General features: G+C 51.1%; 1 protein-coding gene across 1 annotated transcript; it reads left to right on the plus strand.

Annotated features, from left to right (window-relative positions):
* The first annotated feature begins 1,646 nt into the window (after window positions 1–1,646).
* Window positions 1,647–15,899, plus strand: Astl (astacin like metalloendopeptidase). Its single transcript, XM_036183288.1, has 9 exons — window positions 1,647–1,701; window positions 2,300–2,425; window positions 4,643–4,704; window positions 5,294–5,387; window positions 6,902–7,019; window positions 7,696–7,877; window positions 10,551–10,632; window positions 10,816–10,970; window positions 15,463–15,899. The coding sequence occupies exons 1-9, from the start codon at window positions 1,647–1,649 to the stop codon at window positions 15,897–15,899; spliced, it is 1,311 nt and encodes a 436-aa protein (XP_036039181.1).
* Window positions 15,900–16,170: the final 271 nt, after the last annotated feature.

Consider the following 16,170-nt stretch of genomic DNA (forward strand, 5'->3'; position numbering starts at 1 on the left):
CCACCTTAGGTTACAACGTTCTTAAAACTGCATTTTGACCAGGTATGAGATTTTCCACCTAAGCAACGTGATGATGATGATGATTTTACTAAGCACATTTAACTAGTTAGGCCATACACACATACACACACACACACACACACACACACACACACACACACACACATATTTCAGACTCCCAAATTCTGGGGTTACATGATGTGAACCACCATGACAACTCATGCCTTCTTTTTTATGGCAAAAAAAAAAAAAAGAAGAGTGTACATGGGAAGCTTTGACATATATGTGCATTGTGAATGGGTCTTTCAATCAAGCTAATTGGCATTCACATTGGATGCATTGAAACCAGCCAACACCCCGCTCAGGCATCAGCAGCATCTGCCTTTATTACAACCCCCCCCCCCCCCCCCCCATTGTGGCTCTGGCTTCCATTTCTTGAGAAATGCTGGCCCCAGGTTCAGCAGGAAGGCTGGCAGGCCCTGTGGCCAACAAACGATGCCCTTGGCTCTGGCTTTCCTTCCCTGGCCCCTGGGGTGGACTGGTTGGTGTTCTCCAGGCTGTTGATCCAGGTGGGATCTCTGTGTGAGGGTGTAATCAATAGGAAGAGAGTTGAGGAGATTTGCATTTTGAATTAGTAAAGTGGGGCCCAGCTGATCATGCCAGAGGTGGCCATGGCATTGTAAGGACCACATCCATGTGAGGGTCTGAGTGTCCAAAAGTGTCTGTCCATATGTGGTGACACCCTCCCATCCCCGCCCCCCCCTGCACTCCCCCCCTCCCCCCCACCTCGTGTCATGGCAGGTGTCCCTGGGTGCTCAGTGTCAACCTTCAGAGTCCTGCAACCTGTGACGGTATGCTTTCCTATATGGCTCCTGACCCAAAAGCTTGGCATAGCGGCACGTGGCTTTAATCCCAGCACTCATTAGGCAGAGACAGGCAGATAGATCTCTGTGAGTTTTAGCCCAGCCTGGTCTACATAGTGACAAGTTCCAGGTCAGCCAAAGCTACATAGTGATGAGACCCTGCCTCAAAATGAGGAGGGGGAAGAGGGGGAAGGGAAGGAGGAGGAGGAGGAGGAGGAGGAGGAGGGGAAAGAAAGGTTAAGAAAGAGAGGAAACCTTATACAGGTGTAGTGACCACACCTGCATCATCAGATACATGGGGGGAGGGGAAGGTGCCTGAGTTCTCAGATTTTCTATGTCTGAGCCCCCTGGTAGGGGGTGGGGCAGGAAAAGCGGTCACTTCTGGTGCTGGGGTCTCAGCCCCACCCATGAACCTTGCTACAATGCTTCTCTGCCCTCTGGTGGCAGGAGGGGATGTCAGGGACACTATGCTGCTAAGTGGTTTGGTTTTTTGTCATCCCCCCCCCGGCCCCCTCCCCCACCCACTTTTTAACCCATTTCAACCATGCTGGGTAGGACTACGGTCTAGAAGGCTCAGGCCTGGGGGAGGGTCCTCAGGTGGGAGTGGGCAGGTCTTCAGGTGGCGGCTGTTGGGCGGTTGTTCGTGGAGGTGGTTAGGAGGATGCAGGTGTGGGCTGGAGAAGCCGCTATTAAAGGGGCGGGCGGTACAGCGCCTGCGCTTAGGATGTCCTTTCCCGCTGTGGTTCTGTACAGTGCTTGCTGAGAGGCCAGTGAAGACCCACCATGGGCAGCGTGGGAGGCCTGTGGTCTTGGATGCTAGCTTTGCTCTCCTTGCCCAGTAAGCTGGCTCCTGCCTCCGGGGCACTGAGGGGAGGCCAGGGGCTGTGCTGTGCCTTAAAATAGTCATAAATGAGCCTCACAGCTCCACGTGGAGGTCTCCAGGGGTGTGCCTAAGAGTGAGCTCCTGGGGACCGGGGAGGGGGCTTCCCAACACCTGTAGGAGGAGAGGGCCCACCTAACCGTAGATTGCCAAGTTCATGGCCGCATACCTACTTGCTTTAAGGTAGAGGCTCTGTTCTGGCCTGGCAGGGGCAGCAGTCACTCAAGCTGAGCCTGGGTTGAAGAAAAAGTTGAAGAGAAGGGTCTGAGGCTAGTCCTGAATCGGTGCTACCTCAAGATTTAAAGTCCCCTCTGCCTCTCTTCTGCATCTCTTCTGTGCTGCCCTAGCCAAGTGTTAGTCCCTTAAAAGTCTCCTTCACTGAAGTCATCTAGACCTGGTTGCTAGGTGCGGCTGAGTGGGAAGGCCAGGCAGGCTTCAGGGAAGGGGCTGGGTTTTGCTGCCCAAATGCCTCAGTTTCCCCATGTTCTGCTGTCCTGTCTCTCCAATGGAGCCCTGGGGACATCTATGTATCTGCACTTGTCTTTCCTCGGGCCAGGTTTGGTCCTAGGAGCACCCTCAGCGCCCAGATGTTCAGGAGTCTGCAGTACCGGTGTCCCAGAAGGCTTCACTCCTGAAGGGAGCCAGGAATCTCAGGACAAGGACATCCCGGCAATTAACCAAGGTGAGACTCCTGGACCATACTTACACAAGCCATGCTGAGTGTGAGTGTGCAGAGAAGGCTGAAAAGAAATGTCCCCACGTATTCAGGGACTTCTAAATAAGAGCAGGTTTCATGAGGGAATGCTTGTCTTTTTTCTGTGTGTTTTCTTTGTCTGGTGAATTATTATTCTTATTTTATTTAATGTTTTATTGATTCTCTGTTGGTTTCACATCATGCATCCCAATCCCACTTATCTGCCCGTCCCCTCACATCCACCCTCTGCCCATGCAACCCGCCCTGCCAAAACAAAACAAAATTTAAAAGAAAAACACCAAGCCAACCAAACCAACCAAACAACAATAACGCCAACAAAAGAATCTAGTTGTGGAAGCTGTAGTATGGCCTGTTGAGTTACACAGTCTACACCTTAATCCATTCCTCTTCATTGGTTAGTGTTCATTGAAATGAGTCATTCATTGGTCTGGTTCGAGGCCTCTGGCTTCTGCTACACCATTGATAATGGGCTCTCTCTGGGGCTCCTCTTGGATATCCTGTTGTTGTCCTGTGCCATGGAGATCCTGCAGTTTTGGATCTGTAGATTGGTTCCCCTTCACATGTCCCAACAGTTCATAATACCTGTAGATGCTGAGGTGGGCTGACATATCGCCCTGGTTCTGGGTCTGTCAGCCTACCAACTTTCCCTCTTTGTCACTATCCAGTGTATGAGTGAGTTCTAGGGCAGCCAGGGCTACATAGTGACACCCTGTCTCGAAAAAATCAAGAGAGAAGAGAGCAGGCACTGGCTCTTTCTCAGCCTGGGAGTTGAGCGAAATATTCGGTAGATATTTGAGAACATGTTACTCTGTGAGGGGCAGCGTACAGGTGAGACCTAGCCTGTAGTGGTGGGGTACTAAAGAACAAAGAAGCCAGTGGCTGAGTGCTCCTGTCTGGGGATCTGGGACAGTGAAGAACACAGACACATTAGGCTGAAGTTAGTGCCAGTGAAGATGAATTCAGATATTGGAGATACCATGGGCTGCAGTGTTGGGGGAACAGAGGTAACCTTGGCTTAGGGTAGGTGGCGACCACAGCGTGATCTCCCCTTCTTTGTAAGCTGGTTAAGATGGGCACTGATTCTTACTTAGTCGTTGTCCCTGGAAGTAGCCAGAACCAAGAGTCTTGCTGGCGCTCACTTTCAGTGCCATGAGTAGTTGCTAACAGCTGCCCCTGCCTATCTGATGTCTTATTGTCACTATCCCCAGCTGCCGTGAATGATGGCAATGATGACTGTTAACACCACACAACTGTACCAGGTCCTGGAGCAGTGGTTCTCAACCTTCCTAATGCTGTCACCCTTTAATACAGTTACAGTGGTGACCCCCAACCAGAAAATTATTTTCGTTGCTACTTCATAACTGTAACTTTGCTACTGTTTTGAATCATAATGTAAATATCTGTATTTTCTGATGGTCTTAGGTGACCTCTGTGAAAGGGTCATTTGATTCCCAAAGGAGTTGTGACCCACAGGTTGAGAACCGTTGTCCTGGAGAGTGGCCTTTTAAATTTAAGGATGCAGCCTTGATCAGAAATAATCTTGAGGTGACTCCTCTTATTACCTGAAGAGGACTCAAGGGGTGTGACTAGTCTGTGTTGACGGCTGTCGTCTGAAACTCTGAGATGAGGCAGCTCCTGTATTCTTCTCAAGCTTTCTGTGGCTTCTGTCAGCGCCTCAGGGGTCCTCCTGAGAGTTCTCTTCCCAGCAGTCGGCTACAGAAGGCTCCCTGACTAGGAGAAGGATGAGAGGCCGAAGCAAAATGGAGACAAAAGAGTATTTACCATCCCCAACTTCCTTGTGTGGTTATGACTTGTGATTTTGGTTCCTTTACCTCAAGGCCCAGAATGTAACAAGATAATGGGAAGGAGATGGTGAGGGGGTAAGGCAGGAGGGAGCAGAGCATGCTCTGGGGAGTGTGGCCAGGGCTGGAATGAGTCTGGATGGAAAAGAGGATGCTTTCTGACAGAAGAGGGCTTGGAGTTGGGATAGGCTCCCAAGTGCTGAGGGAGCCGTGGGCTGTGTTTGGACAGGGGAAGGATATTGAGGCTGAGAAGCCTCGCACACATCTGCAGGCTGGGACTCAGCAGGGCCATTTGTTGGATTTCCTCAAAGTCGAATGCCTTGGTGCTCAAGGAAGCTTAGCTCCCAAGTGGAGCAGTGCTGGTTCCTCCCTTCCCTCCCAGGGCTCATCTCAGAGGAGACCCCAGAAAGCAGCTTCCTGGTCGAAGGGGACATCATCCGGCCGGTGAGTTGTACGCATGTGGTATGAGCAGCCGCAAAGCTGTGAGGGCACTCTCAGAACCCCCCTCTAGCGGTCTGGAGTGCTTTGGTTTGTATGGCTGGTCAGGTTCAACTGTCAAGGTCATCATGATTATAACGGTGACGGCTGAAAGGACAACCTAGTGATCCCAAGAGTGCTCCTTGGAAGCGGGGATTCAAGCTCTCAGATCCCTCTTGAGACCCTGCCCTGGGGAAGAGTAGAAAGCACAAGTCTGGAGAGCCCAGATCGACTTGTACATGTGTGAGGTCTGGATTGCTGTCTAGGGAAGCCAGAACAAGGAGAAACTTGGAGAGATCTTGGCTAGGGAAGGAGGGCTGAGACTGAAGGAGGAGGCTGCTGGGCGCTGAAATGACTTGTTGCCAGAGAGGGCACTTGTTGAGGAGAGGTAGTGCCACCTCTGTAGATGGCAGCAGACTGCTGAAGACCACAGTGAGCAGGGGAAAGGTAGACTATTTCACTCCTCGCTCAGAGGTGACTGCTGGTCTGAGGCAGGGCACCTAAGGAGTAGGAGGCCTGTGTCCTCCATTAACGCTGAGCTGCCCTCTCTCCTCAGAGCCCCTTCCGATTGTTGTCAGTGACCAACAGTAAATGGCCCAAGGGTACTGATGGCATTGTGGAGATCCCCTTCCTGCTCTCTAGCAAGTATGGTGAGTAAGAAAGCTGAGGTGGGCGAGTAGGCAGCAGGGCTCCTGCAGGGAGCTGGCTTCCCTTCTGCAGCACCACACCCCCCTCTTACAGAGTGCTGAGCAGAGCTCCTATCCGCAGGGCATCCCGAACTGTGTGTGTGTGTGTGTGTCTGGGTGTGTGTGTGGGTGTCTGGGTGTGTGTGTGTCTGGGTGTGTGTGTGTGTCTGGGTGTGTGTGGGTGTGTCTGGGGTGTGTGTGGGTGTGTCTGGGGTGTGTGTGGGTGTGTCTGGGTGGTGTTCCTGGGGGTGTGTGTGTGTCTGGGGGTGTGTGTGTCTGGGGTGTGTGTGTGTCTGGGGGTGTGTGGTGTCTGGTGTGTGTGGTGTGGGGTGTGGTGTGTGTGTGTGGGGTGTGTGTGTGTGTGTGGGGGGTGTGTGTGTGTGTGTGGGGGGGTGTGTGTGTGTGTGTTGGGGGTGTGGTGTGGGGTGGGTGTGGTGTGTGTGTGGGGTGTGTGTTGGTGTGTGTCTGGGGGGGTGTGTGTGTGTGTGTCTGGGGGTGTGTGTGTGTGTGTCTGGGGGGTGTGTGTGTGTGTGTCTGGGGTGTGTGTGTGTGTGTCTGGGGGTGTGTGTGTGTGTGTCTGGGGGGTGTGTGTGTGTGTCTGGGGGTGTGTGTGTGTGTCTGGGGGTGTGTGTGTGTGTCTGGGGGGTGTGTGTGTGGGTCTGGGGGTGTGTGTGTGGGTCTGGGGGGGTGTGTGTGGGGGTCTGGGGGGTGTGGTGGGTGGTCTGGGGGGTGTGTTGCGGGGTCTGGGGGGGTGTGTGTGGGGGTCTGGGGGGTGTGTGTGGGAGGTCTGGGGGGTGTGGCGTCCTGGGGGTCTGGGCGGGTGGTGGGTCTGGGGAGGTCCTGGGGGGGTGTGGGTCTGGGGGTCTGGGGGGTGTGGGTCTTGGGGGTCCTGGGGGTGTTGGGTCTGGGGGTGGTGGGGGTGTGGGTTCTGGGGGTGTGGGATGGTGGGTCTGGGGTGTGGGGGTGTGGGGTCTTGGGGGTGTGGGGGTGTGGCGTCCTGGGGGTGTGGGGGTGGCGGGTCTGGGGGGTGTGGGGGTGGGGAGTCTGGGGGTGTGGGGTGGGGGTCGGGGGTGTGGGGTGGGGTCACACACAAGTCTCAATGAGATTGTGGGGGTGGGGGGGGGGGGAGAGGTTGTTGGGGGTGGGGGGGGTGGGGGCTGTGGGGGTGGGGGGTGTGGGGGTGGGCGGGTGTGGGGTGGGGGGGTGGTCTGGGGGTTATGGGGGTCTGGGGGTATGGGTCTGGGGGTAATGGGTCTGGGGGTATGGGTCTGGGGGGGTCTGGGGGTATGGGTCTGTGGGGGTCTGGGGGGGTCTGTGTGTGTGTGTCACATAGCTCAGGCCTTCTTGTCAACATTGTCCTTTCTGAACACTGTTTTGGAAGGTGGAATTAATGTCTGGTCTCAGCCCCCATGCAGACTTCAAAGGTCCTCAAGAGCTATGGGATCTCCATGGGGTCAGCCATGGTGTGTCTTTCTCAGATGAGTCCAGCCGCCGGGTCATTCTGGAGGCCTTCGCTGAGTTTGAGCGTTTCACATGCATCCGGTTTGTCCCCTACCAGGGCCACAGAGACTTCATTTCCATCCTTCCTATGTCAGGGTAAGTGCTCCTGGGGTGTGGGCATGTGTTGTGTGTCTTCTCTGTTCCTTCCTTAGTATGCACAAGTGGCGTTAAGCCTATTTCTGAGCCTCTACCCTGAATGGTCCATTGATGACCTGGACCTTCAGGGCCAAAGGTGGGTGAGGGAAGACCACTGGACACAGGGCCCTCCTCTACAAAGCCCTCATCTCCTGGAGATCTTGTGGTATGAGTCTGGGGAAATGTTGGGGTCCTAGATCTACCAATCATGTGTCAACCTGAGTGAGTCCAGGTGAGCCCTAATTTAGCCTCTTCTGTCTTCTTTCCGAGGTGTAGGAGTAGTGGTAATACCTACATCCCACTTTTACTGGAGTCTGACATGCTGTGGATGGAAGCTGTGACTCAGGGTTATGACATAGGTCTGCTCACATAATGACCTGCTCTACTGTGCATGAATGTCAGGTCCCATCTTTTGGCAGCTCAGGTGGTAATAAAACTCCACGTGATACCCTCTTCACAGGTCAAGCAGTCAAGGGACCTGGGGAATGGGACAGTAACTCTGAGACCAGAGTCCAGGATGGGGACTGGCAGTCTGATACTGGTCCAGTCTGGGTCCTAAAGCACAGCAGGCTCTGACCTTTCTAGGCTGATACCCGGCTAGCTCACTGCCAAGCTGCTCACTCTCATGGTCTTGCAGGTGTTTCTCTGGTGTGGGACGCAGTGGAGGGATGCAGGTGGTGTCCCTGGCACCCACTTGTCTCCAGAAGGGCCGGGGCATTGTTCTACACGAACTCATGCACGTGCTTGGTTTCTGGCATGAGCATTCACGGGCAGACCGGGACCGCTACATCCACGTCAACTGGAATGAGATCCTCCCAGGTAAATCAGCTGGTGTCCGGGATAGACTGGACCCAGGGGACCCTGAGGGACAGGGGGCTCAGGCCAGGCTGGAGTTGAGAGGAGCTGTGACCTCCCCTGGAAGAGTCCATCCCATACACTGTCCTCTCTGGTATTTGAGAGTGGTCCTGTGGCAGCTGTTGCTCTGGGCCTCTACAGTTGTATCCAAGGAAGGATGACCCTCTGCTTTGTGTCTCACTCCTCTCTGCCACTGTCCATCATCTGAATGTGAGATTGGCAGTGTCCTATGTCTCTTGTTCACTGAGTCCCCCATGTCATAGATGTTAGTGTGTGATATTGGGGTAGGAGCTACATGTCAGTTGGAGACACTGAGCCAAGAGAGAGAGCTGGAGAGAGTAGCCCAGATCCATGGTCAAGCAAGGGGGCAACACTGAAAGACCGAGGTGGGCATCAGATGGGCATCAGTGGGCATGTGGCTCAGAATGCCCTGGAAGTGGCAGAGCCAAGGCTGACAGAGTGGGGGGGGGCTCTGATGCCAGGGGCAGCACGTGTGCTTGTGCTGGGCATGGTGCCAGGGTCAGATGCAGGAATGTGGGCTGCCTGTGTGTGGGGCACAGAGCTCAGTGGTGAGAATGGTAACTGCCTTGGGCAGGAGAGCAGCCGTGGAAGGCAGGGCCCACAGTGTACTTGGGGGCGTGAGGAGTCAGAGGCCTCCTGTCCCTGGGAACCTGGAGGGGTCTCTGCTGCTGCTCTGGATGGGGTTGGCTGGGTGAAAAGTGGGACACTTGCCCCAGTGCTTTGGAGGTAGCTGGGTAGCTAATGACAAAGGGATGGGATTGGGGAGCTGGGGCTGGGGTGGCCATGCTCTTTTCAGGTGCTCTGCTTACAAGCACTCTGCTTGTAAGGCTGTGAGAAACTCTAGATCTGAAAACGCTCATGACATAAAGCTGAAATCAGGAACTGACCAGCCCCCAGACTGCTCTCCTTAGGAGAGAGTCAAATACTTTCAGTTCTGGAGGTTAAAGGAACTTCAGGGGGGTCCTCAAAAAATAAATAGAAGGAAAAGTATGTAATCCTAGCACTCCAGGGCCTGAGGCAAAGGGTTCTGAGTGTGAGACTAGGTGGGGCCACATGGACTCTGCCTTCAAATAAACAATCATAAAACACTATTTTAAAACCCTTGGTCTCTGGCTAAGGGTAGGCTCAGGGAAAGTGAGGCATTGATAATTTGTTCTCTTTGCTTTAATGGATATAAATAAGTGTGCCCATTTAAGTTTAAAAAAAAAAACCTAGGAGAATGAATTAAGGTAAAAGCATAAATTAGAGTTAGAAAACAGCACAGATTAACTGGAGCTGTTCTAACAGATTGTCTAAAAAATAAACTACCTAGGGCTAGGGAATGTAGCAAAGTGGTGGGGCACTTGTTTGGTTTGTTCCAACCTTAGAGCCAACAATAGATCAGCTGTTTTAATGGGGAAAATATGGTTCACTCAGAGATAGAAAAGTGAGAATATGTTTGCATAAACTTTATGTGGGCATAAACTCTGCCAGGGCATAAAAACTAATCACAGTGATTAACTTTTGAGGGGATTGAGAGGTAGATGTTCAGAGGAGGCAGGTGGTGTAGGAGACTCACTATTATCTTTAATATTTATGCACATTCTCTTTAGTATATGTGTGTACTGTATTTCCATGGTGCTGGGGATTTAGCCCAGGGCTTTGTGCATGCTAGACACTGATGCTTTTTGTTTTCTTGAGCTAGGGTCTCACTATGTAGCTTTGGCCGTCCTGGAACTCGCTATGGTAGACCAGGCTGGCCTCAGACTCAGAAATCCTCCTACCTCTGTCTCCCAAGGGATGGGATTAAAGGTGTGCACTACTGTGTCCAGCTAGATACTTGGGTTTTGAGTTAGAGGGATATGTTGCCTATTTAAAATTATGTTTACTAACAAAGGCTCTTTGAAGAGAGAAATTGACATTCCTTGGGGCTCTGATTAGGGTAAGAAGGCTGCTGGTGACCTTGGAAGAAGAGTGTGTGGACACAGCCTGCTGGGTCTGGAGAGAGGGCTTGGGGAAGAAAGGTGTAAGGAATGGCAGCCCTTTCAGGAGTGGTCAGTGGCCTCCCCTCCCTCCCTGGCCTGGAGGCAGTGGGCAGTCTGAGCAACCAAGATGACTGGACTGCTGGGCTCCACCCCTGCAGCTTTGTGGTCTAAGATGGAAAGATGAAGGTGATCTGGCTACCTCGAGGGCTTAGACACCATAATCCTGAGTAGAGAAGATAGCATGTCTTTGAAGCTAGCTCAAGGAGTAGGCAGGGTACCAATGTCTGAGGCACAGCAGCCACAGCTTTGTGGGTGCTGCACATTTACAAAGATTAGTGTCATGCAAAGTGAACTGGGAAGGAGAAGAGCTGGAGAGAGCTTGTAGGAGGTCATGGTTGCCTGGCCACAAGGCACCTCCTGCTTCCACATCACCTGGTATAGGTGTGGATTCCTTCCAGGGTCAAGTAGAGTAGGGTAGCAAAGGTGTGCCAAACACAGGGACCAGCCCAGAAAGAAGGTTCAGCAGGGTAGTCAGTCTCTTCACTTATGGGGGTTGTGACATCCCAGAAGTTGCCCACTTCTCTCCCTGTCTATCCTTACCTGCCTGTCTTCTTTTTATACATTTATAAAAGTGTATGTCTGTGCTTTTAAGGCTTTGAAATCAACTTCATCAAGTCTCGGAGTAGCAATATGTTAGCACCCTATGACTACTCGTCAGTGATGCATTATGGGAGGTGAGCACCCTCCCTTTCCCCTCCCCTTCCCCTCCCCTTGCACCTTTTCCCTGCCCCCTCCCCATAGCTCCCTCCCTTGGTCCCCATTCCCCCTCACTCAGCCCCCATCCCCGGCCTTGCATTACCCTCCTAACTAGCCCCCACTACTGTGATCCTGACATAGGCCTCACCCCTGGGTTCCAGGTTTGCCTTCAGCTGGCGTGGGCAGCCCACCATCATACCACGGTGGACCCCCAGTGTCCACATTGGCCAGCGATGGAACCTGAGCGCCTCAGATATCACCCGGGTTCGCAGGCTGTACAACTGCAGCCACAGTGTCCCTGACTCCCACAGGAGAGGTAAGTGACAAGGGAGGGTGGCTTTGAGCTAGGGAATGGTGCTGAAGTGTGAGGGTAAGGCGATGGTGAGGAGGTCAGGGAGGGGGGTCCGTCACCAGGACTCCTCACAACTGAATTTGGAAACACATTTGAAAAGTTAATACCCACTAATGACTAAAACTCCTTAGCAAAGAGAAATAACCCAGACAACAGACACCTACCAAAACTTAGAGTAGAAGTAACTTTTAATGACAAAATGTTAAATCTAGGATCAAGGTACATTTTCCCACTCTCATCCATCCACACAGTGTTGAAACGGAGGTCTTGGCCATTGCATCAAGGCAAGGAGAAGACACAAAGTTCCAGTGTTTGGAAAGGAATAATAATAAAAAAACCACCTGTCACTACTCGTAGATTAGTTTAGAAAAGAAGCAAAAGGGCTGGGGAGATGGCTCAGAGGTTTAAGAGCACTGGCTGTTCTTCCAGAGCTCCTGAGTTCAGTTCCCATCAACCACATGGTGGCTCACAACCATCTGTAATGAGATCTGGTGCCCTCGTCTGGCGGGCAGGGGTACATACAAATAGAATAAATCTTAAAAAAAAAAAAAAAAAAGAAAAGAAGCAAAAACTGTACACAAATGTATAAATACCTGTATACATTCTGAATATAGGGCATATAAAGTAGCTTTGTGTAAGTGTATGGGATGGGTGCAGAAATATGTGTCCGTGGGAGCAGAGTGCAAGGTTCTGAAAGGGATCCTATTCAAAAGTGAAACCTAGTGGGCATGGTGGTGCACACCTTCAATCCAGTCCCAGCACTGGAGAGGCAGAGGCAGTGTGGATCTCTGACTTGGAGACCAGTCTGCTCTACATACTGAGTTCCAGGATAGTCAGGGCTGCATAGTGAGACCTTGTATCAAAAAAAAAAAAAAAAAAAAATCAAATGTGAGCCCTCCAAAGGGCGACCTTGATTATGAAAGAAAGGACAGCTAGTGGTTCTCAGCCTGTGGGTCATGACCCCTTTGGGGTTGAACGACCCTTTCAGATAGCTACATTAATTTTTGCTACTGTTGTGAATTGTATAGTTATAAAATATAGCAATGAAGTAATTCTGTGGTTGGGGGTCACCACAACATGAACTATATTAAGGGGTCGCAGCATTAGGAAGGTTGAGAGGCACTGCTCTAGATGGTTCTGAGACACCTAGGTATCTAGGTGTCTACCATTACACACCTTAGGGTATAGGAGACTTTATGTACATGGAGTTAAAAAGTTTAGCAAGAACATAGGAAGATGTCTTGATAACACTGGGATGGGAAAGAATTTCTTCACAAATAACCCTAATGCTACAAAGGTTAATAAATTCAGTAACCATAATATCAAAAGGCACCACAAGCAAATCTAAAATATAAATTGGAAAGTAGAGATGCTTCTGAACTAGTGGCTAGTATTGTTCTGAATTCAGAAAGAGCTATGAACGGAAGGTCAAAATACCAGATAGAAAACTGTGTGAGGTGGTTAACAGGCATCTTGTAAGAAACCCAATGAGAAGAAGTCCACAGTCTGTGGTAACTGCTAATACCAAATCCTGCTAAAGGGTACAGGGCAAAGGGTGGTGCTTGTATCCCATCAACAGGACCACAAATTGCGGTGACCCTCCTGGAAGACAGTGTGCCCCGTGAAGCTGCTGTGCATGCCTGTGACCCAGATTTTATTTTTAGGTCATCCTACACCCGAGTCCCACCCTTTCTTCCCTACCAGCCCCAATTAGTCACTCATCTACCTTCTGCCTCTGGATTTACCTTGTCTAGACATTTCCTATAAATGGAGCCACGTGCCTTTTGTGTCTGGCTTGCTGCCCTCAGCATGACCTTTGCTGTTCATCTCTGCTATAACACCTACAGCACTTTATTTCATTTCTATCAAATGACATTCACATCCTCTTTATTCATCGCTTGATGAACGTTTGAGTTGTTTCTGCTTTGGGGCTACTATGAATATACTGTCAGTCGGTATCTACCCAGGCATAAGATTGCTGGGCCCCATGGTAACTCCATACTCAGCTGTCTTCCAAAGCAGGTGAACCACTTAAAAATCCCTTTAGCTATATAGGTGGCTACCAATTGTTCTGCATAATCGTCAAGGCATACAGTCTATGCTTTTGATTATGAGCATCCCAGTGGATATGGAAGTATCTTTTGTTCTGGTTTACACTTCTCAAGCCATATCTAGCCTCTACTGAGATGGCTGGTCCTCTGTAGACCTTTTTGGTTTTGGACAAGTGTCTGTACAGATCCTTAACCTTGTTTTCAGCTGGATTGGGTTTTCCTTGCTGAATTATAAGATTTTAAAAATATTCTTTTTTTTTGTTTTGTTTTTTGAGACAAGGTTTTTCTGTCATCCTGGCTGTCCTGGAACTCTGTTTGTAGACCAGGCTGGTCTCAGACTTAGAGATCTGCCTGCCTCTGCCTCTTGAGTGCTGGAATTAAAAGCATGTGCCATCACTGCCTGGCTTTAAAAAAAATACTCCTAATGAAATATCTTTACTGGGTATATCATTTGGAAATGTTTCCTCACATTCTGTGTGCTCAATTTTTGCTTCTTAGATAATAGCACACACCCCCCCCTTTATTCTGAGACAGGGTCTTACTATGCAGTGGTAGCTGGCCTGGAACTCAATGTGTAGATCAGGCTGGCCTCAAACTCAGAGATCAGCCTGCCTTTGCCAGTGCTGAGATTAAAAGCATGTGCCTCCATGCCCAGCTTAAGTATCATTCTTAATGTCACTTTCCCTGATACATATGTATGTATGTATATATATATATATATATACACACACACACATATATATATATATATATACACACACATAATTTTAGTACATCAGATATTACATACTTTTTGTTAAAACTAGAGATAGATACTGTGGTGAGAAGATTGCAGGTCAGCCTGGAGCTCGATCACGAAGAGCAGAGACCTGGGACACCATTAGGGGAACTGGTCCAAGGGAAGGCTGAATACAATGGTGGACAGACTGGCATGTTTGGTGTTGAAATGATGGGACACACAGTGGAGAAGGGGCAGGTGCTGGAAGAGAAAGGAAGCTCAGCCAGAACTTGAGGGAGGGTCAGACACTTACTCGGACGTAATGGAAGACAACTGGAGAGGACCTGAATCCATGTGCAGATCTGGAGACACCATGTGAAGCCGTGGCTCCACCGGGAGGTGAGGCCGCTGGCAGAGCAGTGGGAGGCATGTGAGGCACAAGGCACCTGAATCTGGGAGAGATGGCAGGACATAGGGTGGTGCTGGGGACTGGGGTGTGGCAGGGACTTGTGACAGAGGGCTGGGGATGTGTCCAAAGGGATGATGGCAGCTGTGGTAGGCAACAGAGCTGGTGGAGGGTAGAGACACTGCTGCTTGGAGGTGAGCTGTTAGAAACGGAAGCTTCAACTCTTGTGGTTTCTGGTGCTGATGTATTCAAAGAGAGGGCATGGGCTGTGAGGCCAGCAGAAGCAGGCAGGGGGAGGGCCACTGGCTAAAGGAGTCAGTGTGGATTGGTCACTGTACACTGATGGACGGATGGGAGATCTTGATATGTGAGCAGCAAAGACAGGACCAAGAGGCAGCAGTGGGGTCCACCAGAGCAGATAACACAGGCCACGAAGCTCCAGGGGTTCCCACAGGGAGTGTGTCAGTCATGGTCTGGGGGTGGCTGCAAAGAGGAAGCAAAGAGGGTCTTCTCCTGGCAGTACACAGACCCGAGAACACTTAGGAGCTTCTGATGCCCTCCCTTGGTTTGAACAGGCACGGTTCCGGAGGATGTTTAAGATGTGGGGACGGGAGGTGGGTGTAGGGTGGTCCAAAGGAGGACCTGGTAGAAGCACTGTAGTGCTTGGGTCAGTTGGGATAACAGAGCAACCCAACTGGGCTGCTGGGGTGTGGGTAGGGAGCTGGCAGGATCTTTTAGTAGTGACCTGAGGGTTCAAGTGAGGAGGAAATGATTCACCTCCATTGTCCTGGCTTTTCCTATATTTAAAAAAAAAAGATTTATGTATTTATTATGTACAGTGTTCTGCCTGCATGTATGCCTGCAGGCCAGAAAAGGGCGCCAGATCTCATTACAGATGGTTGTGAGCCACCATGTGGGTACTAGGACTTGAACTCAGGACCTCTGGAAGATCAGCCAGTGCTCTTAACCCCTGTGCCATCTCTCCAGCCCTCCTACTTGTTTTTTGTGTAACCTGAGATAACCACAAACCCATAATTCTCCTGCTTCAGCTTCTCAAATACAAAGATACACAGGCATAGTCCGTCACAGCCAGCAATTGTACTGTTGTGAGGTGGGAATGTAAGAGTTTGCACTTTAGCAGAGACCTCGCAGGCTATCACCTCGGGGAGTCTGGTTCCACGCCTTCCTTGCACAAAGCCAAAGCCAGCATTAATCATTGCGGCCATGCTCTACACCCTTTCTGCGTTTCTGAGACCTAACTTTCACTCTCTCCTTTTCCAGGGTCTGAGGCCCACAGTGATGAAAGAAGCCTCACTCCTGCCCCTCTCTCACGTCTACAAAGACTTCTGGAGGCACTGGCAGAAGAATCTAGAAGCTCTGCCCCCAGTGGCTCCAGGGCTGGAGACCAGGGTATTATTGCCGGGCTTGTAGACAGCCAGCAAGGATGGGAGCATCCTGCTCAGAGCAAGTCCAGTGTGGAGGCCTTGGCAAGACCTCCTCAAAGGCTAGCTGCTTTTCCAAGGTCAGGACCTGGAGCAGGTGCAGATGGCATTTCTCTGGAGCAGTTCCAGGTAGCCCAAGTGCCCGCTGTACCTCCGGCTCCTTTTCCAGAAGCCAGAGACCAGGCAACACCTATCCAGGGTGCCATGGAGAGCCTAACTCTGCTTCCAGGAAGTTGGGTACTTGGAAGTCACTTTAGAGAGGTGCCCAGAGACTGAGCCTGTTGACTTCTGCCCCCAGTGGGGAGGATATATCCTGCCCTGAGAAGCTAGGTCTTCTAGTCCATGCCCTCTGGGCATCATCCCTGTCTTCTACTCTCTGCACCAGTCACTTCTGGAGGCCCAGATCACTCCCTTGGTCTCTTTCCCCACCACATCTCCCCCCCCCCCCAGAGTTCCTAGGGATAGAGAGGCCCAAGATCTATTTGTTCTTTACTTTGAGCCCTAACCCTGGAAGATGCTGGGGATGGAGACAGGATCCTGGCAGTGG

This window comes from Onychomys torridus, chromosome 4 (assembly GCF_903995425.1).
Source record: "Onychomys torridus chromosome 4, mOncTor1.1, whole genome shotgun sequence".
NCBI lineage: Eukaryota > Metazoa > Chordata > Mammalia > Rodentia > Cricetidae > Onychomys > Onychomys torridus.